General features: G+C 40.9%; 1 protein-coding gene across 1 annotated transcript; it reads right to left on the bottom strand.

Annotated features, from left to right (window-relative positions):
• Positions 1–1009: 1009 nt before the first annotated feature.
• On the bottom strand, positions 1010–26755 carry BDH2 (3-hydroxybutyrate dehydrogenase 2). Its single transcript, XM_058721773.1, has 10 exons — positions 26642–26755; positions 23790–23881; positions 22802–22880; positions 20372–20468; positions 17574–17682; positions 10565–10625; positions 9027–9140; positions 5699–5757; positions 4778–4870; positions 1010–2782 (listed from the first exon to the last, which is right to left on the bottom strand). The coding sequence occupies exons 2-10, from the start codon at positions 23862–23864 to the stop codon at positions 2729–2731; spliced, it is 741 nt and encodes a 246-aa protein (XP_058577756.1). The 5' UTR covers positions 23865–23881; positions 26642–26755; the 3' UTR covers positions 1010–2728.
• Positions 26756–27238: the final 483 nt, after the last annotated feature.

The raw sequence follows: 27238 nt of genomic DNA, 5'->3' as shown, positions 1-27238 counted from the left end.
GGTTTTAACTCCACCTTTCAGCCGTGCTTTTCGAAGTGTCTTCTCCGATGCGGTGGGAAGATAGCATTCTCCGTTTGGGTGGCCAGTTAGGCGGGATTAAAGACTTGTCCTTCCCCCTGTATCGCGTCTTTAACAGGAGCCCTTCTTACCGCGTTGTTGTAGATTTGAACGTTCCCATCAGCAGTTTCTTTTTCCATTAAAACTCCCTTCCATTTCTGTGTCTTCCTTTTCTGTATGTGTCCCGGCTCCAGGTAATAAGTGTGTGTATATATGCGCGCGCCCCTTTCGGGGTAATTTTCATTTCCTTCAGAAATAAAAATTGTCTTACCTAATTTTCACTTCTTGGCTCAATTTTAGTCACCGCTTTTCAAGCAAGGGGGACAATGTCAAGTTAATATCTCCACCAAATAAAAACCACTCATTCTTGTCTCTCAGCCTCCTTTGTGGGCAGGACGGATGAACCTACGTTCTGTAAACTTCAGGGCATCTAAAGTGATTATTACTGTATCTTCCTAAATCAAATTCACCCTCTCCTAAGGACTGAGGAAGTTTCTAGTGGTATCCAGCTTCCTCTTACCACCGGAATGAAATACAGTTTTCCTTTTGTTTCAGTCATATGATCTTCATCGACACATCACCCGATTTGAATAACACGACTTTGGAGAGGAACACTGAACTTTTTAGTTAGGTTTTACCTGCACTTTTATTGTTTATAATGTTTTATAGTTTTTTTTAAATTTTTTTTTTTAACGTTTATTTATTTTTGAGACAGAGAGAGACAGAGCATGAATGGGGGAGGGTCAGAGAGAGAGGGAGACACAGAATCGGAAGCAGGCTCCAGGCTCCGAGCTGTCAGCACAGAGCCCGACGAGGGCTGGAACTCATGAACCACAAGATCATGACCTGAGCCGAAGTCCCCCGCTTAACCGACTGAGCCACCCAGGCGCCCCTATAATGTTTTATAGTTAGATGAGAGAATGCAGTCTGAAGAAGCATTTATTAATTAGAATTCATTTTCAAGAATTCATCGTTTATTTAGAATTCATCTGTCATAATTATACATACACCCCTATACTTGCTCACAGCATGAAGTACTTCATAACATACTTGTAAGTTTCGTTGTTCCACTACTCCACTTGATAAGAAGTTACAGCATTTTGAATATAATACACCAAAAACAAAACACAAAACAAAAACCCAAGTCATTTGGCCCAGCTCCCTTATTTCACAAACCAGAATACTAAAATCTAACATATATCCGGTGACTTGGTCTAGTCACAAACCAAGCGTTCTGTGATGCAGTTGTGGAAACCTGGTCCAGAACCCCAAAACAGATCCTGTATCAATGGACTCTTTGGGAATGCTGGTCAAAATATCCTTTGCTGTCAGTTTTAACTTTTTTTCATCAATCACATAATACTCTTCCTCGCGCATAAAATGTTATCCTCTCAATGTCCATTTCAAAATTTTCCTTGTTAATATTAATTGTTAATTAAGTTTCTAAGAGGAAAGACAAGAATAACTGCTCATTTATTATCTATATTTGCATCATACCATTTGGTCTTTTGAAGTAGCAACAAGTAAAAAACAAACATAAAACCCTAAAACTAAAATAAAAAGAAAAAACTTCCTAATAACCTTTTATACAATTATCATCCATGAATTTGCTTAAACTTTTTCTTGAAAAAAATTTTTTTAACCATTTCTTATTGAATTATGATTAACATACAATGTTGTATTAACTCCAGGTGTAAAACATAATTGATTCAATAATTCTATACATTATTCAGTGCCCATCATGATTAAGTATAGTCCCTATACGACATTATTATAATATTAATGACTGTATTCCTTTGCTGTACTTTTCATCTCTGCGACTTATTTTATAACTGGAAGTTTGTGTTTCCTAATTCTCTATTTCACCCATCCCTTGAAAATTATTTTCTTTAATTTTGTTTCCTGTTATATGATTCATTTATATTTATGTATCCAGAGACTGTTTCTAAATTTCATGTCCTCTTACTGTTAACCTGGCATTTGGTGAAAAAAATCTACACTTAATCTATTCAAACTGAAAATACTGCTGGTTCACTGTAAGTTTCTTAGGCCCATGCCAATATCATTATTTATTTTAATAAAGATTTTTTAGTTAAACTAAGAAAATAGTACTCAATTATGAGTGGTAACATCTGTTAAATATAAATACTTGATTATTTTTCTTTTATATAACAGATTAACAATATAGTTCTGAATCTAAACTCTTTTTTAATGTAAGTCACTGAAGCTAAATTCTTTCCTATCTTGTGTTCATTTATGATGGTGTAAAATTTTAAAATTAGAGTCCATGTACAGACCAAGCAGAATTATATGAAATATTTGAATATTGGGAAATAGAAGTAAAATACAAATACTTTTTTCTTAAAAACCTTCCATTTTTCACATTCACATTTTAATTGTATATGTTTACAAATTGTGGTTGATGTTAAACCTCTTCATTTGCAGTGAGTTCATTATCTTTTATGTCGTCTACCTATAATGATTTCAGAAGAGGTTAGAAAGAGATTAATATATTTAAAGAATCTGACTCTTGTGAGCAAAGACATCATTAAAAAGGGCTTGTTTTCATTAATAGGCTGTTAATAGGAGAGACATGATGGGTGAGTTTTCTTTGTAACCAGGTTCACTGTGGACAGGAAGAGCCTGCCTTCCCAGCAAGGAGATTTTAAAATCACAAGCTCCAGCCTCCATCAATGATGACAGGATTACCTGTTACATAGGCAGACTGCAATGACAAACACAAGGAGACAGAACAATTAACCAGGTTTAACACAGGTTGTGTTTCTTCAATTTTTCCATGACTCAAACCTAAACAATGTACTCTCATGGTAACAGGAAATCTCACGTAACAAATAGATTTTAGGAAAAATCTGAGTTAAATTTTGGATGATCTGAAACTGCAGCATGTTCCTGTGATCTAGAGTTACCTGGCCTCTGGCTAGTGTTTTAGCATATGTCACATTCTAAGCAGATGTTCAGTCTCAGAATCAGAAAATTAAGCTCAGTGATATGCAGCCATTCCTAAAGTATAGGCTAAAACAGTACATTTTCATTTTGAAATTCAGAACTATTCTAAAGCAGCTGAGTTTTATGCCATTAATAAACTTTTGAATGTCATCAAGTGTGTTAGTCATAAAGTGGTTGTGTTAATTACCAAACAGAATTTTTTGTAGAAGATTTTGTATTTTTAGTTGATAAAAATACATAGGTGTTGTCAGAAGCTGAGGCACAGTAAATGTGTTTAAAAAATTTATATGAATAATAATTATATCTATTAAACTATGAAAAAATATTCTATACTAGTTTCAGATATCCAAATCTGTACCAAACTAAGGGAATTAAAAAAAATTACTATATATATATATTTTTTTTGCACAGAATTTTGCACTTTCCAAAGAAATAAATCTGAAGTAAGCCTTGTGGTAGAGGTTTAAAAATCTTTTAACTTAAACATAGATGTTAAATTCGTGTTCTTATTTTTAAATTTATCTGAGGCCTGACACAATGGAAGAGGCAGGAAGGAAAGACATCACAGTATGAGTACAGACATTTTTAAAGTTCAATCTATGAAAACTAATCACATACTGTAGGTAAACTATCATCAACTCCCCAAAGGTTTTTTAAAAAGCAAACTTTGTTATACATATGGACGCCTTGGGGCTCCTCTAAAAGTCCAAAGGTCTTTTTATTGCACATTTCAAGCCAGAACATTTCCAAATATTTGGTAAACTTAAGCTCTGGCTAAACAAGGACAATTTAGCTTATCAGCAGTACCCCCCAATTTAAATGAACTCTTCTGCAGATACAGATTCAGAGAAACAACAAAAGCCAATGAACTTGTTCCATTAGTAATTTGTTTAGCAATTTCCCAGCTACTAAAAACTGCTGTTAACAGTCCTGAGAAGTGGTAACTTCGGTCACTAACATTTCAACCACTATTTGTTACATTCACCAACTAGCTGGCGTGCAAGTTACTGTAAAGAAGAACTAACAGATCAGTAACACACCTCCTCACTCGTGCCTACTCCCTCCACCCTCCCCCCGCCCCCCTGCAGTTCCCTCCTCATGTAATATTCAAATACATCCAACAGAGGGGGGTGTTTTTGTGCTCTTTACCTTATAGTTTCTGCTTTCCTAGTTGTATGCCATTTAAGAATATGCAATAGCCATTAAGGAAGAAATTGATTACTAAATAGGTGCAAAACAGAATGAGATAGAATTGGGATTTCCATATGTGATAAACAAGAATTCACAGGAAAAAACCAGCCAGTGGGATTGTCCTAATTAAGTCACCAGTAAAACTAAAAACACCAAATGCCAATTCTGTGTATTCTAGACACAACTAAATCTGGTTAACTCTCTCCCCCTTTCACCTGAAGCTCTCATAATTTTGGAGGTTCATTTGCTTGACTTACATTTAATTAGACTTTCCCCAATTATAATTTTTCAAAGCAACTGTCTCTCATAAAATTGAGCAATTTATTTTTTCAATCTTCCATGTCATTTGCTACAAGATTTAGTGACACATAGAGTTGAATAAGGAAGAGTTGGTGGCTCAGATCAAAGTGGCCTTTCTTTGAGCAAATTAAATTAGAATTTATCCCTATCTTGTAAATGCAACCTCTTATATATGTTGCAACTCTCTAAAATGACATTATTTTGATAAGCAAATTGTGGCCAAATGAGGAATAATGAACTCCGTGGGAAGAACAGTGCTTACTTCATCAGAAGCCAAATACACACAGAGGAGGGCTACTTCTTCTGCGGTTGCAAATCTTCCAGTCTTCTGTCTCTTCAGGAAAGAGCTCAGTGCCTGAGATCAGAAACCATACCAGATATCAGTGATAGGAGGTGAAGTCTGAATTCACCTGCAACTCCTTCAGGAAGTCCGAGGCAAGAGGAATCTACAGAGTTACCATTGGCTTGCTGCCTTGATTAATCATGTATGATACATGATACATGAGAATATCATTAATTGTGGACCAGGTAGGACTAGAATGACTTCCAAGCTACTCAAACTAGTAAAACCTATAGACACTGTGTCTATAATAAAACCTGTAGATACTGTGTTAGGTCAAAATACATATTAAAGAGGAGAGCTTTAAAAAATTTTTTTTTGAAATTGTGGTAAAATACACATGTTATTTACCATCTTAACTATTTTTAAGTGTATAGTTCAGTAGTGTTAAGTACATTTACGTTACTGTGCAACAAATCTCTAGAACTCTCTTCGTCTTGCAAAACTGAAACTCTGGGGGCGCCTGGGTGGCGCAGTCGGTTAAGCGTCCGACTTCAGCCAGGTCACGATCTCACGGTCTGTGAGTTCGAGCCCCGCGTCAGGCTCTGGGCTGATGGCTCAGAGCCTGGAGCCTGTTTCCGATTCTGTGTCTCCCTCTCTCTCTGTCCCTCCCCCGTTCATGCTCTGTCTCTCTCTGTCCCAAAAAATAAAATAAAACGTTGAAAAAAAATTTAAAAAAAAAAAAAAAAAACTGAAACTCTGTACCCATTAACCAATAGCTCCCTGTTCTCTCCTCCCCCAGCGTTTGGCAGCTGCCTCTGTCTCTGAATTTGTCTACTCTAGGTAAGGAAGAGGACATTTTTCAACCAGAAGATTTAATTGCATTTAAAATAGTAGATATACCTCTTCAGGATTTGGTCTGGCTTGTATTCTTTCTTGTAGAGATGGGGTATCAACTGTTCCTAAATCAAAGGGGGACATTCAGCTTGGTTAATTACTCAAATTGAAAAAGAAGTTGACAAACTTTAAACTTCCTTTCCACATGATACATCAATGAAATCCTTTCCCATGACTTACAATGATAATTTCACCTCCGTGTTTAGGATTTCTAAAAACACAGACCATAGGGGTGCTTGGGTGGCTCAGTCGGTTAAGCATCTGGCTTTTGATTTCAGCTTAGGTCATGATCTCATGGTTGTGAAATTGAGGCCTGCATCGGGCTCTGTGCTGGTAACACTGAGCTTGCTTGGGATTCTCTCTCCTCTCTCTCTCTGCCCCTCCCTCCCTCCGTCTCTCAAAATAAATGAATAAACATTAAAAACACACATACAGAGACCATAAATCTTTGTGACATTAGGCAAGGACTCTGGGTGAGTCACACAAGCATCCCCAAGATATATTTTAGTCACATTACACTGCATGACACTTTATGGATTTTAAGCACTTTTACATGTATTATCTCAGTTACTCCTCACAACAACCCTGAGATGTAAATACAGCCATATAAATACTTCATCAGTGAAAGAACCTAGGTTGCCTTAATGATCCCCAAACCATTCTTTGCTGTCAGGTTCACTCTGGGGATCCTCAGACAGGGCCATGCCTGTCATGGTCCTCAGTAATTAGATGGCTCGACATTTTCTTCATTATCTTGCCTATTTTCATTGGTTTCAAATTCCTATTTTTAACCACTGTTTCATGTTTCTCATAAAAAATATAATTTGAATTATCTCACTTAAAGTAAGAATGACACTAAACATTTGAAAATCCCGCTTGGTTCAAGCTCCTACAGAGCAACTTTCCCAGAGTTTCTGTCAATTTTTGTAATCTGTAAATTCTGTTTAGAGGGCCTTTTGGCGGGGGGTGGGGGGTGCTGACAGTACTCTGGGCAACCACATGGTATTTCTAAGGTCATAAAAAATGATTTTAAACTCATATCCTCTGCTCCTGAGAGTGCCATAGGGATGATGTTTACCGGGAAATCATTTATTTTCTTTTAAAAAAATTATTTTTTTAAGTAATTTCTGTACCTACCTTGGAGCTTGAACTCACAGTCTCAAGATCAAGAGTTGTATGCTCTGTCGACTGAGCCAGCCAGGAGCCCCAACCATTTCTTAATTTTAGCATCATTTGTCATTTCTCTGGAGAGGGCGGAAATCTTCAAATTCAGAAAGTTCTGGCTCCTTTGTGTTTACACCCTTTCTTTAGCTTACCTGTTTCCTCTCACATTTCATCATAAGTGGGCAGCACTTTTGACACTCAGGGTAGAAACTGTCTTTACTAGAAATGGTCACCTGGTTCATTAGGAACATTTTCTACCTTCCACATTACTGCAGGTAATAATGTTGATAAACTTTCTGAAACCGTGTAACAAAGATTCCCTTGTACCCATCTTCTGGTAATATTTTCCTCACTTCCCTCGTCCATAGCCTCCTTACAGTCCCCAGTCCTACCAACAGTATGCTCAAGACGTCGTAAGCTTTCATTGAACAATGTCCTCAAAATCCAGTTTTAAAATACAACTTTGACAGCTTCCTACCACTCAGGCGAGGGAGCATCATGTCTTTCATATGGCTGGTATTAATGGTTATTAAATGACACTATAGAGCAAGCCTATGCCTTCTACTTAATTCCATTGTCCCAACTCTACTGCATCCAGGGCACGGACCACATAGCATGCCATAGTCTACACAAGGCTGGTGTTGAACAGTGTGACTATACCACCAGCAGCACTACCCCAGACACACTCACTCCTTGTCAGGTTTTCTGCTGTGACTGGCTCATGAGTCACAGCTCGTTCCTTGTACCACACAGGTTGATAATATATTTTCCAAACTTCTGAAAAGTCCAGCTGCTAAAACAACCACATTTTCCAAATCATTTTTCCATTTTTTCCACTGGGTAAATGGCACCAGAAATAGCTAGAGTCAAGTATCACCAGCATGTATGTTAAAACCCAGTGAAACTGTCTCTTCTGTATCCTCTTCTTTCTTGGTGTTACCTATGTTTACATTTCTAATCCAAGAAAAATTAAACAGAATACCTCCGTCATGGAAATTCTGTAGCTTGAAAGGTATTTCACATTCCTCTTTTAAACTAATGAGTTAGTGTTTTTTAACCTGAGGGGAGACCATGGTGGATTATATAAAAATCTCATGTGGAACTTTCCAAACTACACACAATTTTCCCCATCAACTCTTTCCCCAAGTTCTGGCATGCACTTCAGGTTTTGAAAAGTTCCATACGTAACTGTGAAAAATGCTGCTTCTCCCCAACCCCCCAGTGCCAGTTGTGAACCACTGAGAGCAAGCTTGATTCTGGATATGTGATATTTAATTCCTTTTTAGAGAAGAAGTTAATAATTCTTCTTAGACAACCTGTATTCATTTTGGGTCAGTGGAACCAGGTGAAAGGGCATATCTGTTTAATAGACATACTCATAGTCATTAAGAAAATGGGAAGTTATTCCTACAAAATAAGTTATAGAATGCTTTTGTTTGGACAGACTGAATGTCCTTTCTACTAATAATAAGTTCTTCTTTTCTTCTTTCCTTTATATGAGAGGTCAGCATGCATCCTAGTAAAAAGCCAGATAGGAAATATTCTTAGTTTTGAGAACCATTTGGTCTGGCACAACTACTCAACTCTGCCTGTAGTCATACATGTGGCAAACTAGGTGTGGGTGTGTTACAATAAGACTGTGTTTACTAAACAGGTGACAGGCCAGATTCCACCTGCAGGTCATAGTTTGCTGATCCCCTTTTTATAGCATAAAGGAAGGTGTTAATCTCTCCTTTTTGGTTGTGGGTCAGCCCAGGTGATTTATAAGACTCAGTAGCTCCCTGTGTTTTGGGAGGCTCCTCTTAGCTTCTTCCTGCGGTCCAGTGAACACGGTCTACTTTTCATCTTTTGCCTGACAAGGGCATCTCTGGTCTACCTCCAAAACACCAAACTCTGGTCAGTTATCTTGGCCACGAGATTTGGAGTTGTTCCACACACGTGTGAATACCATTTAAACCCTTTGCATCTGTGGTTCATTCCTAATGACTGAGAATCTCATTGCCAACATACCGTTGGACTGTTATCTTAGCCTAGACCCTTTTTCATTTGAGCTTTTCCTAATGACAGGACACAATATAGCATGTGGTAAACAAGCTTCTATGCATATGTTTCACAGTGCGAACCAGGGTTCAGAAAGGACAAGTGCACAGCCCTTTTGTGCCTACCTCACCTGGACAAACACAGTTGCACCTGATGCCCTGCTGGATGAAATCTGCAGCCACAGACTTTGTGAGGCCAATCACGGCCGCCTTCGTGGTACTGTACACGCATCTGTTCACAACTCCTGAGGATGAAAGGAAGGTTTAACCATTGAAGGAACAAAAAAATCTCCTTTAGAAAGGGAACACAAATAACTGTCCTCGGTACCTACTGTCATACTTCCTCCCATGCCATCCTTTTTAAAGTTTGATTCAGGGGGCACCTGGCTGGCTCAGTTGGTTGTGTCTGACTCTTGATTTAGGTTCGTGAGTTTGAGCCCCGCATTGGACTCTGCACTGACAGCACAGAGCCTGCTTGGGATTCTTTCTCTCCCTCTCTCTGCCCCTCACCCTCTCTCTCTCTCTCAAAATAAATAAATACACTTAAGAAATAATTAAATTTGGTATCAGGTTTTCTCCCTTCCTGGGGCTAGTTTCTGAGTGTGGGAAAATAAGATCATTACTGGCCCAACTCAGTTGAGACCTAGGTGTTGAGATGCTGCATTTAGGTAAGGTCTTAGGTTTTCATCGTCAGTTGGTCGAACACTTGGGCAGATTCCAAAAGACACCAAAGGACAATCAGGGTAAAGAACAACAAAACAAAAACCAAACCAAAAAGTCAAGGGGCCGAGGCATTTCTCTACCTTCCTCTCTTCGTGCAGGCTCACTGTGTGTTCTTGCAAAGAGAAAGAATGTTATCTCAGCAGTAGTGATTTCATTTTAAACTCACAAACCCATCTGCCAGACTGTGACATTTGACATTATTCCAGATGGCACTGCGATCCTGGCTCTTCAACTTGACCTCTTGTTTAGGGCCCAGATCCACCGTCTTTGTGAAGCACTTCCCAAATTGTTACACTCCCCCATATCGTGCCAGTACTTTGCACAAACCTGTGTTGTAATATTATCATGCTATAGAAGACCTACATCTGCCTGACTCTCTTCCTTTTGCAGTGTGAATTCTTTTGGGCAGGGACACACAGTGTTCAATACATCTTTTTTGGTTAATTAAATGGGTAAATATTTCCTTCTTCCAACTTGATTTCCATTTCCATATCCACTGGAAGGGATTAGAGGAAGGGCAAATGAAACCAAACTTATTTGTTACAATTGGTTTACATCTAAGGCAGAAAGGGCTGATAGAAGGGAGCTTAATAACAATTTTTTTAACGTTTATTTATTTTTGAGACAGAGAGAGACAGAGCATGAACGGGGGAGGGTCAGAGAGAGGGAGACACAGAATCTGAAACAGGCTCTGGGCTCTGAGCTGTCAGCACAGAGCCCGACGCGGGGCTCGAACTCACGGACCGCGAGATCATGACCTGAGCTGCAGTCGGCCACTTAACCGACTGAGCCACCCAGGCGCCCCAATAACAATTTTTTTAAAAAAGTGGTGTTGAAATTACATGTGGGTTTTATAATCCCTGCTATGTTTGTTCCGAAAACCCATATAGGTCATAAAGTTTTTGGAGTATGTGCATCGTGATTCCTAGAGGAAGACGGACCTTACCTTTGAGGCTAGAAGCCACAGAGGACATGTTGATAATGTTGCCAGATTTCTGTGCAAGCATCTGCCAAAACAAAAACAAATTTAAAAAAATGCCACTCTGCAAGATAAAAATAATAGGTCTTTAAAAGATTTGCATTTACTTATGGTTTGCAGAACCATCTTAGCTATTAACATTAAGCACGGTTAAGCGTCTTAATAGCCTCACCCAGTCACTGCTGGGAGTTGATGGCATGCTGACGCACTCACTGGCAGGAACATTTCCCAGGGGCATTACTGCCTTCCTTTGGCACAGGAGCATCAGCAAGACCAAGGAGAAACTCTGAGCTGAATGGAAGGTTAATGAACATTAATTACTACTTTGTACTCCCGATGTTGGAAAATTCTTACTTTATTCAACATATATTTGTTGAACACCTACTGTGCTAGGTCCAGGAGATATGAAGATAAATGACACACTCTCTGCCTATGGAGAGCTGCCAGGGGACTGGGGGGGCTGACATAACCAGCATCCAACAACAGTGGAGACCTCCACAGAGAGGGGTCAGTGATGGGAAGGGACCAAACTAGGCTTCAGGACACTCAGAGGAGGGCTCCTGAGGAGGAAAGAGGTGGGCTGATACTACCCCCCCAACCCCCCCGCCAGGGAGGAAAAAGCATTTATTTTTTATTTATTTATTTTTTTTAATTTTATTTTTAATTTTTTAAAATTTACATCCAAGTTAGTTAGCATGTAGTGCAACCATGATTTCAGAAGTAGATTCCAGTGATTCATCCCCTGTGTGTAACACCCAGTGTTCATCCCAACAAGTGTCTTCCTTAATGCCCCTTCCCCATTTAGCCCATCCCCCCTCCCACAACCCCTCCAGCAACCCTCAGTTTGTTCACCATATTTATGAGTCTCTTCTGTTTTGTCCCCCCTCCCCATTTTTAGATTTTGTTTCCCTTCCCTTATGTTCATCTGTTTTGTATCTTAAAGTCCTCATATGAGTGAAGTCATATGATTTTTGTCTTTCTCTGACTAATTTCACTTAGCATAATACCCTCCAGTTCCATCCACGTAGTTGCAAATGGCAAGATTTCATTCTTTTTGATTGCCGAGTAATACTGCATTGTATATATATGCCACATTTGCTTTATCCATTCATCCATCGATGGACATTTGGGGTCTTTCCATACTTTGGCTATTGTTGATAGTGCTGCTATAAACATGGGGGTGCATGTGTCCCTTCGAAACAGCACGCCTGTATCCAGTGAGTAAATACCTAGTAGTGCAATTGCTGGGTCTTAGGGTAGTTCTATTTTTAGTTTTTTGAGGAACTTCCATACTGTTTTCCAGAGTGGCTGCACCAGCTTGCATTGGAGGTGGGCTGATTTTTGAAAACTGGAGTGTAATTCAGAAAAATAAAAGAGAAAGGTGTTTTAAGGAGTGAGGGCCACATGTATAAAGGCTCTAGCACAGAGCTGGGAGGAAGGGATGGGTCTGGCTGGAATGCCCGGAGTGGGAGGAATGAGGCTGCAGAGGCCAACAGGGGCTAAATTTAGGAATTTGGCCTTTACCCAGGAGGCAATGTGGTGGTGACAATGAGGGGCTTAATGCAGAGAAGTGGCATGTTTAGATTTGGGGAATTCTAAGATTATAGTGGCACGACATAGAGGAGACCACTGGAAGGTGATACAGTGATTTCAGAAAGGACTGAGAAAAGCTGAGATGCAGCAATGTCTGTGAGTTATGCAGGGGGAGGTTGAGGTGGTAAGGGCAGGACGTGGTAAACAGTTACATGAAGTGAGGCCTGCCTCCCTCATCGAGGGCAGTACTTCCTAAAAACACCTCCCTCAGAATTCTCCCATTCCAAGTGTGAAGGTCTGAAGAGGAGGGTTTGGGGCTGTTTTGTTCTCCTAGACAGGGTACACAGTAGGTGGTCAAACACTGTGATGAATCAAAATCTCTTGAGGGGCTAATTTAAAGTGCAGATTGCTGGGCCCTGCCCCTGACGTAAAGGAATATATAAATGAAAAACTGCTATGAATTAAAAATGTTTTCGTACACATTTATACTTAGTATAATAAGTACGTGTGCTTTCAGGGCATGGAGGTATGTGCAAGAGTGTGGGTACCCATGAAGAAGTGAGACATGGAGAGAATTCCTACTCGATGGGCACTACCTTCTCATTGACATCAGAAGCTCGGAGGATGGCTGTAAAGAACAAGGTTGAGTGGGGGGAATGGTGGACACAGAGAGTGGTGAAGAGTTAAAACAACTGCTGAGAGGAAGTGGAAGCCACCAGAGAACGGAGGAAGGAAAAGCAGGATATCCTGTGCCATGAAAGTCAAGCAAAGACCGAGTTTCTAAAAAGAAAAGAGTCTCAATAGTCAGGGTAGGGAGAGAAGTCACTTCTGCTGGGGTGAGCTTCTCCAGCAGCTTTCAGTCAGAGAGGCATAGGGATGGGGGTGAGTGACTGGATGGTCCAGGGATGTGGCTGTGAGATGGCAGATCTCCCCATGGTATTCTCCTGACTTTCTGCTTTGATACTTAGTTACTGTTTGTTCTCAAGAGCAGAGAATCTACAACAACCTAAGGCATTGTGTTGGATGGATTAAAGGGTACAGGGGAGGCTGAGGTGACCCGATCAAGGCAAGGACACAGTAGGGGTGAAAATATTTAACCCCACTTGTTTGTCTATGTGGTAAAGAGGATCATAATGAGATGGGGTCTTCACAAAAACGACCAGGAAAATTAGTAAAGTATAATGGTGTTGGAAACGAAGCCTTAACATAATTCTTTCTTAGCCAATTTAGCAAATAATCTGTTTTTACTTATTTTTAGTTTTGTTCCAGTTTCATTGAGCTATCATTGTCATATATAATCCATTTTAATACCTATAGAATACATACATTACAGAAGAATACATAAAGATGAGCTACTAAGTAAGTTCAGTCTCTAATCACCGGAAATGCTATAATTCCTCAGGCAAAACTTTGGAATACAGTCACCTAGGAGGTGCTAGTGCTGTCCCTTAACACTTGTGCTATCCATTCAGCCAGGTCTGTCTGCTGGATCTAGAGCCCTCAGTCCATGCTCAGCACCCTTCCACGCTGTTTTCTCAACACCAGCTCAGTACCTGCTGGTACGGTGTGGATGCTCTTCCTGGCTCCCCATGCAACGTCCCGCTCTGGCAAATATCACTTGGCAAGTATAAAGTGAAGTGCCTGGTATGTAGTAATTCTATATGGGACTGACCTCCCAGAAGCTCAGGCAGGGGCTAAGAAAGAGCTCTGAAAATTTCCTCCAGCTGTTGATCTAATCAGTCCTACCTACCTAGCTTTTCTATCTCCACTGAACTCAGCTCTTAAACCTGGCAGACCTTGGGTTCTTAGCTCTTTGATGATTCCATGTCTCACCTCTACCTGGACTGACAACCTAGATTCATTTATTCATTCAACAAATACTTGCTAGAGCATCTCTATGTACTAGAGAATCTTTTAAGATACAGCAAAGGGGAAAAACCTCCACATATCCAAGACTTCCCTGACTTTGGATTTTGCACTGACTTCTTCTTACAGTATTTTCAGCTTGTTCTTTGCCTTTTGACTCATATTCCAGTTTTGGAACGTTTTTCTGTGTGTCTATCCATGATCAAAAATTTCCTACAAGTGTTCCTATGTCTTGACCACCTGACTTTTCAGATCTGCCTAGACTCCAAATCCTGACTTCCCCTGGAAAGTTCTAACCTGTTGTATGTGCATCATTGTTAATGAACCCAGAAGATCCCAATTAGGGCTGGAAGGGATTGTGTAATCTCTCATCCTCATTTTATTTATTTATTTTTTAACTTTTTTTTTTTAACGTTTATTTATTTTTGAGACAGAGAGAGACAGAGCATGAACGGGGGAGGGTCAGAGAGAGGGAGACACAGAATCTGAAACAGGCTCTGGGCTCTGAGCTGTCAGCACAGAGCCTGACGCGGGGCTCGAACTCATGGACCATGAGATCACGACCTGAGCCGAAGTCGGACGCTTAACCGACTGAGCCACCCAGGGGCCCCTTTCATTTTATTTTTTAACATTTATTTATTTTTGAGAAACAGAGTGAGACAAAGCATGAGTGGGGGAGGGGCAGAGAGAGGGAGACACAGAATCTGAAGCAGGCTCCAGGCTCTGAGCAAGAGGTCAGCAGAGAGCCTGATGTGGGGCTCGAACCCACGAACTGTGAGATCATGACCTGAGCCGAAGTTGGACGCTCAACCGACTGAGCCACCCAGGTGCCCCACTCATTTTATTTTTTTAAAGTTAGCTTATTTATTTTCAGAGAAAGAGAGTGAGCAAGCAGGGGAGGGGCAGAGAGAGGGAGAGAGAGCATCCCAAGCAGGCTCCATGATGTCAGCGTGGAGACTGATGTGAGGCTCAATCTTGTAAACCATCAGATCATGACCTGAGATGAAACCAAGTGTTGAACACCTAACTGACTGAGCCACCCAGGTACCCCATCTCATCCTCATTTTAAATAGAACAGTGTACAAGTGCCATTTCCCACGGCACATGGTGAAGTAGGGGCAGAGTTCAGGCTGTGATGCCAGAGTTTGAAATCCAGGGTCAGGTTGGTTACTGTCACTTTAATAAGTGACACTGACTTTTTCTCACTGCCCACCCCAGTCAATAATATCTCTTGGGATTTTTTACAAATGAGTTTTAGTGGCTCATATGGATTATTGTTAAGATGCTTTAAATTATAGGAAAACTCACTAATTTGCAAATTAGTGTTTGATATTTCAAAAGTTAACATTTACTGACAAGTTTGAATTTCAGTGCCGCTGGACCATACCCCATGCCTGCTCCCTTCACTCATTATTTGTCAAGCATTGCAGACATGAAGTAGGCTGTTTTTGCACATGTGATAGTCTTACCCACTATGATCTAAGTTTTCTCCTTTTACCACAGCCTTGGCTTCTCTCCCAATCATAGGTTAAGGATCAGGCTTCAAAAAAATAATCAGGGTTCCAAATAACAGATTCTCATGAACTCCGAATAAACAAAAAAATGAAATTTACATTAAAAGTAAATTTGCTAGGGGCACCTGTGTGGCTCAGTCAGTTAAACATCTGACTTCGGCTTGTGTGGTGATCTCATAGTTCGTGGGTTGGAGCCCCATGTCAGGCTCTCTGCTATCAGCAGAGAGATGGCTTCAGATCCCCTGTCGCCCTCTCTCTGCCCCTCTCCACCCCTCTCTCAAAAATAAATAAACATTTAAAAAAACAGTTTGCTAGTCCCACATCCCATGGAACCACTAAGAGATCCTTTCTAAGCACTAAACAAGTAGATTGAAACAAATTCCTTTGTTATGAAGTCAGTTTTTCTAGTTTTCCTTTCAACATTCATCTGGATCCTTCTTCTTTTTTTCTTTTTTTAATGTTTATTACTTATTTTTGAGAGAGAGAGAGAGAGAGAGACAGGTAGAGAAAGAGGGAGACACAGAATCCAAAGCAGGCTCCAGGCCCTGAGCTGTCAGCACAGAGCCTGACATGGGGCTTGAACCCATGAATGGTGAAATCATGATCGGAACTGAAGTCGGATGCTTAACCTACTGAGCCACCTAAGTGACCTGGGATCCTTTTTGACATTATGGTGAATGTTCAGAGCAAAGCATCAGCCCTGCCTTGCCTTTAAAAAGCTCCTGCACTGGGTTGGCAGCATTCAATACGTCTGCCATCTAATCCAGCCGGGATGGAAGAGAAGAACGGCTCCTCTGCATTTCACTAGGGTTCAGTTTGCAGCCTTGGACTGAGCCAGTTCTGTACGCAGTCAATCCCTTTCATTGTCTGAGCCTGTGCTCATTATCGGCTTACAAGTTCATTTGAACTCAATCTTTTTCATATTTACACTCCCTCTCCGAGAACGCCTAGAGTGTGCTTTTCATCAAAAGGCGTGTAATGCTTGTTTGTAAAACAAAATGAAAAATACTAATGAGTTGTGGAAAAGCTGTGGAATTCCAGGGTAGCAGATTCAGGAAGAATGCTCTCTCTTTAGCACACACTGTCTCTCACCTCTCTGGTACCTCTGTGGCTCAGTTAAAAACAGGAGTGCAAGAAGAATACTCAAGGAACAGAAAAGCAATGAGGTACATCCATCTGACAGCATATGCCTAGACAATGAAATTCAAGAAGGGGCCTAGCCTCCAGGGGTCAAATCCTGGCTCTAACCACTTGCTAGTTATGTGACCTTGGGCAGGTTACCTCACCTCCCAGTTTTATCCTCTGTACAGTGGGTGCGATAAAGTAGTACCTACCTTATCCCATTCTTCTGGTCCCATGTGCCTCCTTGCTATCCCTCTCTCTGGGACCCTCTTCCTCATATACCTCAATGGTTAGCTCCCTCATTTCACTTGGACCTCCATGAAAATTTCAGCTTATCAGTGAAGCACCCTGGACTTTACTGATATCCTAGCTTCTTTTTCTTCCTAGCACTTTTTTTTTTAAGTGTATTTATTTTTGAGAGAGAGTGAGCAAGCATGAGCAGGGGAGGGGCAGAGAGAGAGGGAGACAGAGAATTCCCAGCAGGCCCCACACTGTCAGTGCAGAGCCCGAAGTGGGGCTCAAACTCATGAACCATGAGATCACGACCTGAGCTGAAATCAAGATTTAGACACTCAACCTACTAAGCCACCCAGGTGCTCCTTCTTCATAGTACTTCTAACCACTCCCTGAATTATATGTTTATTTAATTATGTTATCCTGTCTCACTCCCCAAAAATGAGATCTCTCTCATAGAAGGGACTTGTTTTTCTGATGAGTCTTCTGCACCCAGAATGGAGACTTGCATAAAGAAAGTTCTTAATACTTCTTGAATATTTCTTAACTGGAAGGTTAAGTGAGTTTGTATTAAGTGTCTTGATATAAATGTTCAGTATGGGTTAGTCATTGTGGTAGCTACTGTCACTCTTCAGAACAGAAAGGTAAGGACCCTTTCTGGATGCCCAGTGTGGAGACCTACTTATCATAGTGATGGTGGTCCTTACTTTAGGAAGAAATGCTTTGATCATCAGGTACATGCTGCGGACATTGAGATTCATTGAGAAGTCCCAGTCCTTCTCCTCACAGTCCAGGATGGTTCCATGATGGACAAAACTGGAAGAGGGATTAATCAGTGGGGAAAAATGATCATTTAGGATTTCTATTGTGCTTCCTTATCATTTTATATTGTCATTTATTGACTTAGACCTTACGAAGATTTTAGCAATTCATAGTAACACTTAGTACATTAAGTTAGTAAGTATCCAACAGCTTAAGCTAAATAAATTTATTGGAAAACAACATCCTTCTTTTGAAAGAAAGGCAAAAGCTTGGGGCCACCAAACATAAGAAGCTCTATGGCAAGTGCACAGGAAATAGCAAAAACAATATCACAAACAAATGAGAACATGATACTCGCCCCGACTCCTATTTCATAAGCAACAGTGCCCTCAGGTGGCATAGATTTAACATTTTCAAAGGGAAATCAAATTGCAAAGGAAAACCATTGTCTCAACATCTCAGGGTAGCAAAGTAATATCGCTATCGTACAGTTCTAACATATTGAGTAAACAAAGCAGAACAAAACAAAACTCTTAAAGCAACTTTCACTTCTTTTCCAGTCACACTCTTCTTTTTAAAAAAATATTTTTTAGCGTTTATTTGTTTTTGAGAGAGAGTGCAAACAGAGGAGGGACAGAGAGAGGGAGACAGAGAATCTGAAGCAGGCTCCAGGCTCTGAGCTGTCAGCACATAGCTCGATGTGGGGCTCAAACTCACGAGCTGTGAGATCCTGACCTGAGCTGAAGTTGGACGCTTAACCGACTGAGCCACCCAGGTGCCCCTCAAGTCACACTCTTAAATAACCTTCTCATCCTTCGTATGACAGCAGGAACCCACGCTCTATTTCTATATCCCTTACCTTGCTGAGAATTTAATACGTAGATATTCAAAAACCAGTTCTGCTAACTGATTTTTTTGTCATGGCTCTGAGTATATTCTCATATAAGGGATGAGCAGTTTATTTATGTAGCAGATTGTCATAAATTGTTGGTTTAATATCCACACAGTGTAACCTATGACAAACTATGTATATATATATATATATATATATATATATATATATACACACACACACACACACTTTTTTTTTTTTTTTAAAGTTTATTTATTTTTGAGACAGAGAGAGACAGAGCATGAATGGGGGAGGGGCAGAGAGAGAGAGAGAGAGAGAGAGAGGGAGACACAGAATCGGAAGCAGGACCCAGGCTCTGAGCCATCAGCCCAGAGCCCGATGTGGGGCTTGAACTCGCGGGCCGTGAGATCGTGACCTGAGCTGAAGTCAGACGCTTAACCAACTGAGCCACCCAGGCGCCCCCACACACATTTTTTTGGTGCAGAAACATAATGATTAGGAAGAACAAAAACGTATTAGAAGGCTCTGGAATTTTTCCATCAATGCGGCAGTACAAATACAACAGAACATAAGAAAAGTGGAATGTCACTTAGTTCCTGTGTAAACCTCGGCTGTCCTCATCTCTACTGTCTCGCCTGAGCAGGGAAAGTCCCAGCACGAGCTGTTCCAGTTCCAGCCTCTCCTCATTCATACACGGTTCAGCACGTTTGGTATCATCTGCGTAAGTTCAATTAAGCCATTCTCTTTGTGCTCTATACAGAGATGCAACATGGAAACTTCTTTTGCTGGGTGGAATTCATTGTCCCAGTAAGAAACACTGAGCTTGGGATGTGTAAAGGAGTTGCTAGAATGCCATGCCAAAAAATTGGGAACACCTGCATTTCAATAAGCTGAGTACTTGGTTTCTGGTAAATATACTTTGCTTTAAAGACACCTACTGGAGGGGCGCCTGGGTGGCTCAGTTGGTTAAGTGTCCGACTTTGGCTCAGGTCATGATCTCACAGTTCGTGGTTCAAGCCCCGCATCAGGCTCTGTGCTGACAGCTGAGAGCCCGGAGCCTGCTTCAGATTCTGTGTCTTCCTCTCTGCCCCTCCCCTGCTCATGCTCTGTTTCTCTCTGTCTCAAAAATAAATAGAAACATTAAAAAAAAATAAAGACACCTACTGGAAAATGGTTTTTCATTTTATTTTATAAGTCTTAGTGGAGCGTCCACAGCCAGTCCATTGCTGTGAGCCTATGACCAGCCTTAAGATTAACAGGTTTGGATTAATACCAGTTCTCTTGAGTAGACCGTCATTTTCCTTAGGACTCAAGTCCATGTCCACTTTTTTTTTTTTCCCTTAAGTTTATTTATTTAGTTTGAGACAGAGTGAGAGAGAGTGCATGTGCATGCAAGCAGGGAAGCGACTGAGAGAGAAGTGGGAGAGAGAGAGGGGATCTCAAGTGGGCTCCACACTATCAGTGCAGAGCCTGAAGCCCATGTTCACTTCTATGGCTGTCTTATTTGCTGAATCTTACTTGGAATAAAATTTGTCTAAAACCTAACTATATTTCCTAAGAAATATATTACGGTTCATGATGAACAATTATGCCTTATTATCAAAAATTTTTTAAAAGTTTATTTATTCATTTTGAGAGAGTGAGACAGAGCACGAGCCAGAGAAAGGCAGAGAGAGAGGGAGACAGAGAATCTCAAGCAGGCTCCACAATGTCAGTGCAGAGTCTGATGCAGGGTTTGATCTCACGAACCGTGAAATCATGACCTGACCCAAAATCAAGACTTGGATGCTTAACTGACTGAGCCACCCAAGTGCCCCTTACCAAAACTTTTTAAATAAAAGTCAAACAAAACTTTCTGTAAGGACAGTGAAATGAAAAAGTATGAATTACCCAGCAACATTAAAGAGAACATCAAGTCTCTCAACTTCATTGGCAAACTGATCAATTTGTTTCTTCTTTGTGACATCAAGGGCCCGTATCTGAATACCTGAAAAACAAAACAAAGTACACAATTTATCCTTACTCATAGAAATGTTTAGCCTTGAAGATTTAGCTGTTCTGAAGTGTGAAGACTGTAGTATTTGTCCAGTTAGACTTCACAGGATTGTCGGCCATTAGTAGGATCTTACCAGTCTTAAGAATCTCATTAGTAAAAATCTTGAAGTCCTCCCCATCTTTTTTTTTTTTTTTTTTTTTTTTTTAAGTAGGCTCCACAGCCAGCATGGGACTTGAACTTCCGACCTGACATCAAGAGTCGGAGGCTCTACAGACTGAGCCAGCCAGGTGCTCCACCTTGACCTCTATAGTAGATGCTTCTCAGCAAACCAGCAGCAATACCTGCAAGTGGGCTCATTCTAGTCCCGTCTTTCAACCCAGAGGTTGAATCACTGCTACAGTGATGCTGAATTCTGTCTGAGGGGGAAGGGCAGGAGCAGTGGGAAAAGAGATGGTTTCTATTTGTGCATTTTACATTTATGTCAATTGTATTATCGACTAGAAATGACTTTGCGGGTCACAGGTACCATCACTTATTTCTGGACCAAATTCCAAGAAGAAATGACAGGCCACAAGAAGGGATGAAAACACTAGCCATGAGAGAGTTGGCATGGGGTCTGAGGCAGACACACTGTACTAGCTACTAAAAAAATATGCTCTAATGCTTTCATTAAGCAGCAGTCATAATTTTTATGATTTAAAAAATATATGGTTTATTATTCTATTCTTCCCTTTTGGATATAGAAAAGAAAGATTATAAATAAAGGGAGGACTAGAATGGAGTTTCAGAAGGACTTTCCTTTCCTCTGTGCTTTTCTACGACAGCAGCTTCCCTTAGATTTTGTTGAAATGATAACTCAGTCTAATTCAGTTAACTAATTCAGTGAACTAAATTATGTTTGATCATGCAACCTATTCTATTTCGCTGAAACAGTTAACTTTGAAATGAGTTCTACGTTCTGATTTCTTTCTGAGTAACGCCAATTAAAGCCCTTTGACATCGGAGTTAGGTTCGGTGTGGTACAGTAAGGGGCAATATGCACTTGAACAAGTTAATCTCTTATAGTTTCTGATCATGACATGTGATTTTAAGGCTGAGCTGTCTCCAATATGGTGGCCACTAGCCACATGTGGCTGGCTACTAAGCATGGATGGGAAATGCAGCTAGTCTGAACTGAAATGTACTGTAAATGTAAAATACACATGGATTTCAGAGATTTAGTGTAAAAAATGTAAAATTTTCTATTGTAATGTTTTACAATTGCATATGTTAAAATTATAATATTTTGGATACATTGAATTAATTAAAATACATTATTAAAATTAATTTCACCTGTATCTTTTTACTTTTTAAATGTAGCCACTAAGAAAATTTACACTTGCACATATGGCTCATGTCATGTTTCTATTGGACAGCGTCTCCCCCAGAGTGAGGCAGAGAAGTGGAAAGTCATCATCAAAAGTTAACATAACAGGGGCACCTGGCTGGCTCAGTCGGTGGAGCATGTGACTCTTGACCTTAGGTTGTGAGTTCAAGCTCACCATTGACGAAAGCTTACTTAAAAAAAAAAGTTAGGGGTGCCTGGGTGGCTCAGTCGGTTGAGCGTCCGACTTCAGCTCAGGTCACGATCTTGCGGTCCGTGAGTTTGAGCCCCGCGTCAGGCTCTGGGCTGTTGGCTCAGAGCCTGGAGCCTGCTTCTGATTCTGTGTCTCCCTCTCTCTCTGCCCCTCCCCCATTCATGCTCTGTCTCTCTCTGTCTCAAAAATAAATAAATGTTAAAAAAAAATTAAAAAAAAAAGTTAACAACTATTAACTTTTCACATGTAATTTTGTAATTGAGTACTGAATCCTTCAACATTTTGGCTAAATAAAAAAAATTTAAGCATACATCTTAAAATTTTGTTTATACATTTAAATGTATAGATTTTTGTCTGTAGGTTCACAGAACACAGATTTTTAAAAAATGTTTATTTATTTTGAGAGAGAGAAAAATAGAGAGAGGGAGAATGCAAGAGGAAGAGGGGCAGAGAAAAAGGGAGAGGGAATCCCAAGCAGGTTCTGTGCTGTCAGCATAGAGCCCAACATAGGGCTCAGTATCACAAATCATGAGATCATGACCTGAGCTGAAATCGAGAGTCAGTGCTTAACTGACTGAGCTGCCCAGGAGCCCCACACAGAATATAGGCGTCATAGCAGAGAAAAAGGCTCTAAAAAAGGCCAGCAGAACTGAGCAGCTAAGGAATTTTCTTTCAACATGTGAACAATATTGCTTTATAATACCTTGTAGATTGTGAATCCCAAGTTCAAAGTGCTGAGTTGCTTACCAGGGTACTTTTCCAGTTCCTGAAGTTTGGACTCATTGATATCTGTGGCTATGACTTTGGCACCTTCTCTTGCAAAAGCCTGGTAGACACAATGTACAAATAAATCCTTTGTTTATTCGATTTGATTCCATTCTCATGAGTGGAAAGTCATTTAGCCTTTCCCCCCTTATCTTATTTTCATTGTTTTACCTATAAAATAGGTGGAATTTTAAGCTCTCTACTCTCATTTCACCCTTCCCATTGTTAAAATTTTTACCATTAATTAGAACAACATGACATACATTGTGCTTGTCATCTGACTTTATGCCTGTAAGCATTATCAAATAAAAGAGTGTTTTTAAAAACTAGGACTCTGTTACTGACACCTCTCAAAATACTATTCTGTGATGTGATAGCCTGTATTTCATTTCTGAGCTAGTTCTTATTATTTTCCATTTTTTACTATATCCCAAATAATAAGAGAAAATGCATTATTTTCACATTTTTTCTCCTAAGACTATATTACTGTTTTCATAAATGTCAAGCCATACCCTATTATACTGTAAGTGCATTAACGAGTTCAGGTGTGGGTTTTAATGCACAAGAAGTTGATATAAATTAGAAGGTGAAAGTAACCTGATAGTCTTGTATCTCTAGAGTCCTACATCTGAATTGACAATTACAGAAAGCAATACATTCCTGTAGGTCCCCTGCAGTAAATATATCATCGTGCAGAGAAACTGAGGCAGAGAATTAAGTTTCTCAGAGTCCAAGGTTATCATTGATGTCGCATAATAAACATGTGAGGTATTCATTCCTTCACTTGCCCTGGGTCAAGGCTAGTGAGTTTTCTTTTTGTAACTTCAAACAACAGAAGCACAAAAGTAAAACAAAACAAAATCAAAGCCAAAAACAACCAAAAACGAGAGCAGAATTAAATAACCACGGGCTGTGTCCACATAATTTAATACCTCAAAAGTTAGTAAGCTAACAAGAAATAATAACTTACTATGGCAGCTGCCCTCCCAATCCCCTGAGCAGCAGCGGTCAGGACGATGATCTTCCCATCAAGTCGACCCATCATGGAACCTGTGGTTCAATCTAGAGATATGTGTATTTAATGGCTTACACTGCAGCAGGTGGTCCTGTGCAGTGACACCTAGAATGAACTTAAAGGCAGCATTTCTGTACAGATAGTCCATCAACTGAATTCTCCAAGAATGCTGACTCTAGATACATAGCTTTGTAAATCAAAAACATTTAGCATAACCCATTGAAATGATAACCGGCAACAGACAGACACAGGACTTCAACCTACCATTTGGTTTCTTCACTACTTAGAGAAGACAGCCTCTGATAGTGATATAGCAGGGGAGGAGTCCTTCCCCTCACTACCACCACCATCCTCCCCACTCTCTCTATACACACTTTTTTTGGCATTGTATGTGTCCTTACTACTTGGGGCTGCTTCCCAATTTCTCTGCTATAAATTTTTGTTGGGGTTTGCACTATCAATTGTCCATGGCTTTTCCTTCTCCCTTGGAAAGATTTAGTGGTTGGCCTCAGAGAGTCATTGAACAAAAGAACTGGAGAAATAAAATCATGTCCAACACTCCCATTTTGTAGAGGGGAAAACTGATCTGACTTGCTCAAGGTCACAGAGCCAGTTAATGACAGAACCAGAACTAAGCTCAATCCTCCCGACTCCTTTGCTATGTGAAATTCCAGTCCACAATGCCGCTGATCCTCTCTTAAAGTAGGGACACTTTATCAGATACCATCAGTAATTTTCAAACTGGAGACTGAGAAATTCTGACATCGGGAAAATAAGATACGCATAAGATATCTGGTGCTTGGATTGTAGATTCTGGGATAAGAGGAATGGCTCATGACGAGATTGGGGGTGGTTAAGAGTCAGATGATGATCAACTGAGGCTGTCTTCAAGGACCTGGGCGTCTTTTCTCACCCTGCTGTACTTTATGGCTGCCTCTGATCTCACACCAAGTCACAAAATGGCTACTTTGTCCCAAGGCATCTCATCAGCATTCAGGCAAAAAAAAAAAAAAAAGGTGGGGTGGTGGTGGGAAATAAAAGCCAAAAAAGCCTTTCAGAGAGTCCTCACTTTCTAGCCAATAAGGAAGCCCTTGCCAAACATTTCAGCCTACATTTCACTCGCCAGCTCTAGCAGCAAAGGCTAGGAATTTGAGAGTTTTGTTTTCTGGCCTCTATTAAGAGAAAAGCTGGGGGAAGGGGTGCGTAATTGGGTGGGTACCCAGTGAACTTACTTAAATAGTACATGTACAGATAACCTACACGCTCACTGCTCAATTACCTGCCTAAAAAAATACAGGTAACTAGTCTTGCCTAAAGGGCTCACATGATCTAGTGCTATCTTTGTGAATATATCTCTGCTGTCTTCTGCCAACCTTGGCATTTTGCTGTAATCAAGCCTTCACACTTTATCTAAGCTCGGAATGCTGAGCAGCCAGTTACTCCTGTGGATAATGGGCACTGAAGAACTGATGAAACGAGTGCAACACAAGAAGACATGTATTTTGGAAAGATCACTGGAGCAGACCTTGGGGAGTGGGTGGTTTCCTTGGGAGGGTGCTGCGGGGGCCTGAAGGGCCGGGCGTGAAATAGCAGGGATGGGAAGGGGGGGCTGGATGAAAGAAGCATTTGAGACGTGACACAAGGCCTGGTCACCAGTGCCCTATCTTCGGAGAGATCATGTGGTCTGCGCCCTGCCTCGCGGCCGCGAATTAGGCCTGTGGCTTGCGGGTCCAGGAGAGGACCTCGTGATTCGCGTGGTTCTCGCGGTCTCCGCACGCCCACCCGCACGCTGTGAGACCTGGGCGCGAGTGCACACCACCACCAAAGCTGACTCTTTTCTGGGGGACACGGGGCTCTTTCCGGGGCCTTGCGGACCCTCCAGTCACTGCACTGCCTTCCTGCCCGGGGAGGGAGGAGGGGCTCCCTCGTGGTCTGACGGCCAGTTCCCTCTCGTTTTCTCTCACACCAGCATTTCCCCCTTATAACTCTCCTGCACGTTTACCTCTGTCTTGGAGTTTTCCTTCTCCGAGGGCCAGACGAACAACCCGCTCCAGGGACCTGCTTAGAGTCTCACTGATACTCTCGGATTAAATCTGCGTTTGTCATGCGCCAGAGAAACTGAGCTTTTACACTGCCTGACCTACTCTGATGCCATGGATTTTCGCTACTTACTTTGTCTTTATTCTTACACGAGTGATACGTTTTCACTTTAAACATGTAAAAAGTTGAGAGATATAACCATATATAGTATAGAAAGTAAGAGAATCCAATCATCTCCACCCCCCCGCCCCCTCCCCCGAATCCTGGACGTGGTGTATTAAAAAGCGATTATTTTACACCTCTGTCAATTGCTGGCTTCAGGAACATGACACTGAAGGCACACACCAAAGGTGTCCCTAGGAATCTCTGACACCAGGGGAAAGAAGCACTTACTACTGAACAATTGCTGGAGCACAGAGTAGCCACTTTGCTCACTCCGATATCTCCCCTAGCTAGCCTTGGCTTTCTGGGACCAGATTTTGGGGCTAAAACCTGTTAGAATAAACTACATTATTAAATATAAATGGATTTATTTGGGAAAATGAGTGCAAACGTGGCCTTAAATGGTAAAATCCAACGTGAAAAGCACATTGGAAAACTAATATACCAGAGTTTCAAACTTGTTAAAAACACACCCTTACCCTGACCTAACTGACCTAACTGCTAAGATTAATGTTGAAATAGGTAACTTGCAGAACAAAGCAAAAATCTAAACCTCTTCTTTTCCCAGGCTAAAATTTCATTTAAAAAATATTAGGAAATCTTACTTTAGAGCAGCAGGTGGACGCCGTCCTCCAGATCCCCGTGCGAGCAACAAACTTGAGACCTTTGGGCAGGAGCAAGTCAGGCGTTTAAAGATGCATGTTGGGATTTGTAGTTTCGTTTAGTTTTAAGGAGGCGCACGTTTGTATACTATATACGTGTGTGTGCTGCCATCTAGTGGAGCTCATCTAGAACTGCTAACTCCAAGGAGAAGGTGAAAACTGGAAAAGCCCGCTTACAGCTTAGGATGTGGAAATCATTTGCTTCACTTTAACGGGTCTTTGTTGTTTGTTGGGGTCTATTATGCGCTCTTCTAGGATATTTAAATTTTAATGAGTAAGAAATTTCACATGAAAGAGAGCAGGGCAATAAAATCGAAGGGTCCTAGATCATTTAAGATAGTGGAGGCTTCCTTCCTGGCCCTTCACCAAGATTGTTTTGAGGGAGAGAAATAAAAATTCTCTCATTTTAAGGCATAGTTACGGTTGTTTCGTCACAGTCTACTCTAACACTAGTACATATTTAGTGGCAGAGTGCAGGCATCCTGACTACCCTGAGGAGGCAGGGTCCAGGCAACACTTCAAGCTTCACAGTGTGGAGGA

The sequence above is a fragment of the Neofelis nebulosa genome, chromosome 3 (genome assembly GCF_028018385.1).
Source record: "Neofelis nebulosa isolate mNeoNeb1 chromosome 3, mNeoNeb1.pri, whole genome shotgun sequence".
NCBI classification, from domain to species: domain Eukaryota; kingdom Metazoa; phylum Chordata; class Mammalia; order Carnivora; family Felidae; genus Neofelis; species Neofelis nebulosa.
Note: the sequence above shows the minus strand (reverse complement) of the source record. Positions and strands in the feature narration are given on the sequence as shown.

Coding starts and splice junctions, on each gene's coding strand:
- BDH2 (XM_058721773.1), bottom strand. CDS start 23,864: ATGATGGGTCGACTTGATGGGAAGATCATCGTCCTGACCGCTGCTGCT. Junction 10,626..17,573: donor TCAAAGCATTTCTTCCTAAA/GTAAGGACCACC, acceptor TTGTTTTGGCAG/ATGCTTGCACAGAAATCTGG. Junction 5,758..9,026: donor GTGCAACTGTGTTTGTCCAG/GTGAGGTAGGCA, acceptor CCTTTGATTTAG/GAACAGTTGATACCCCATCT.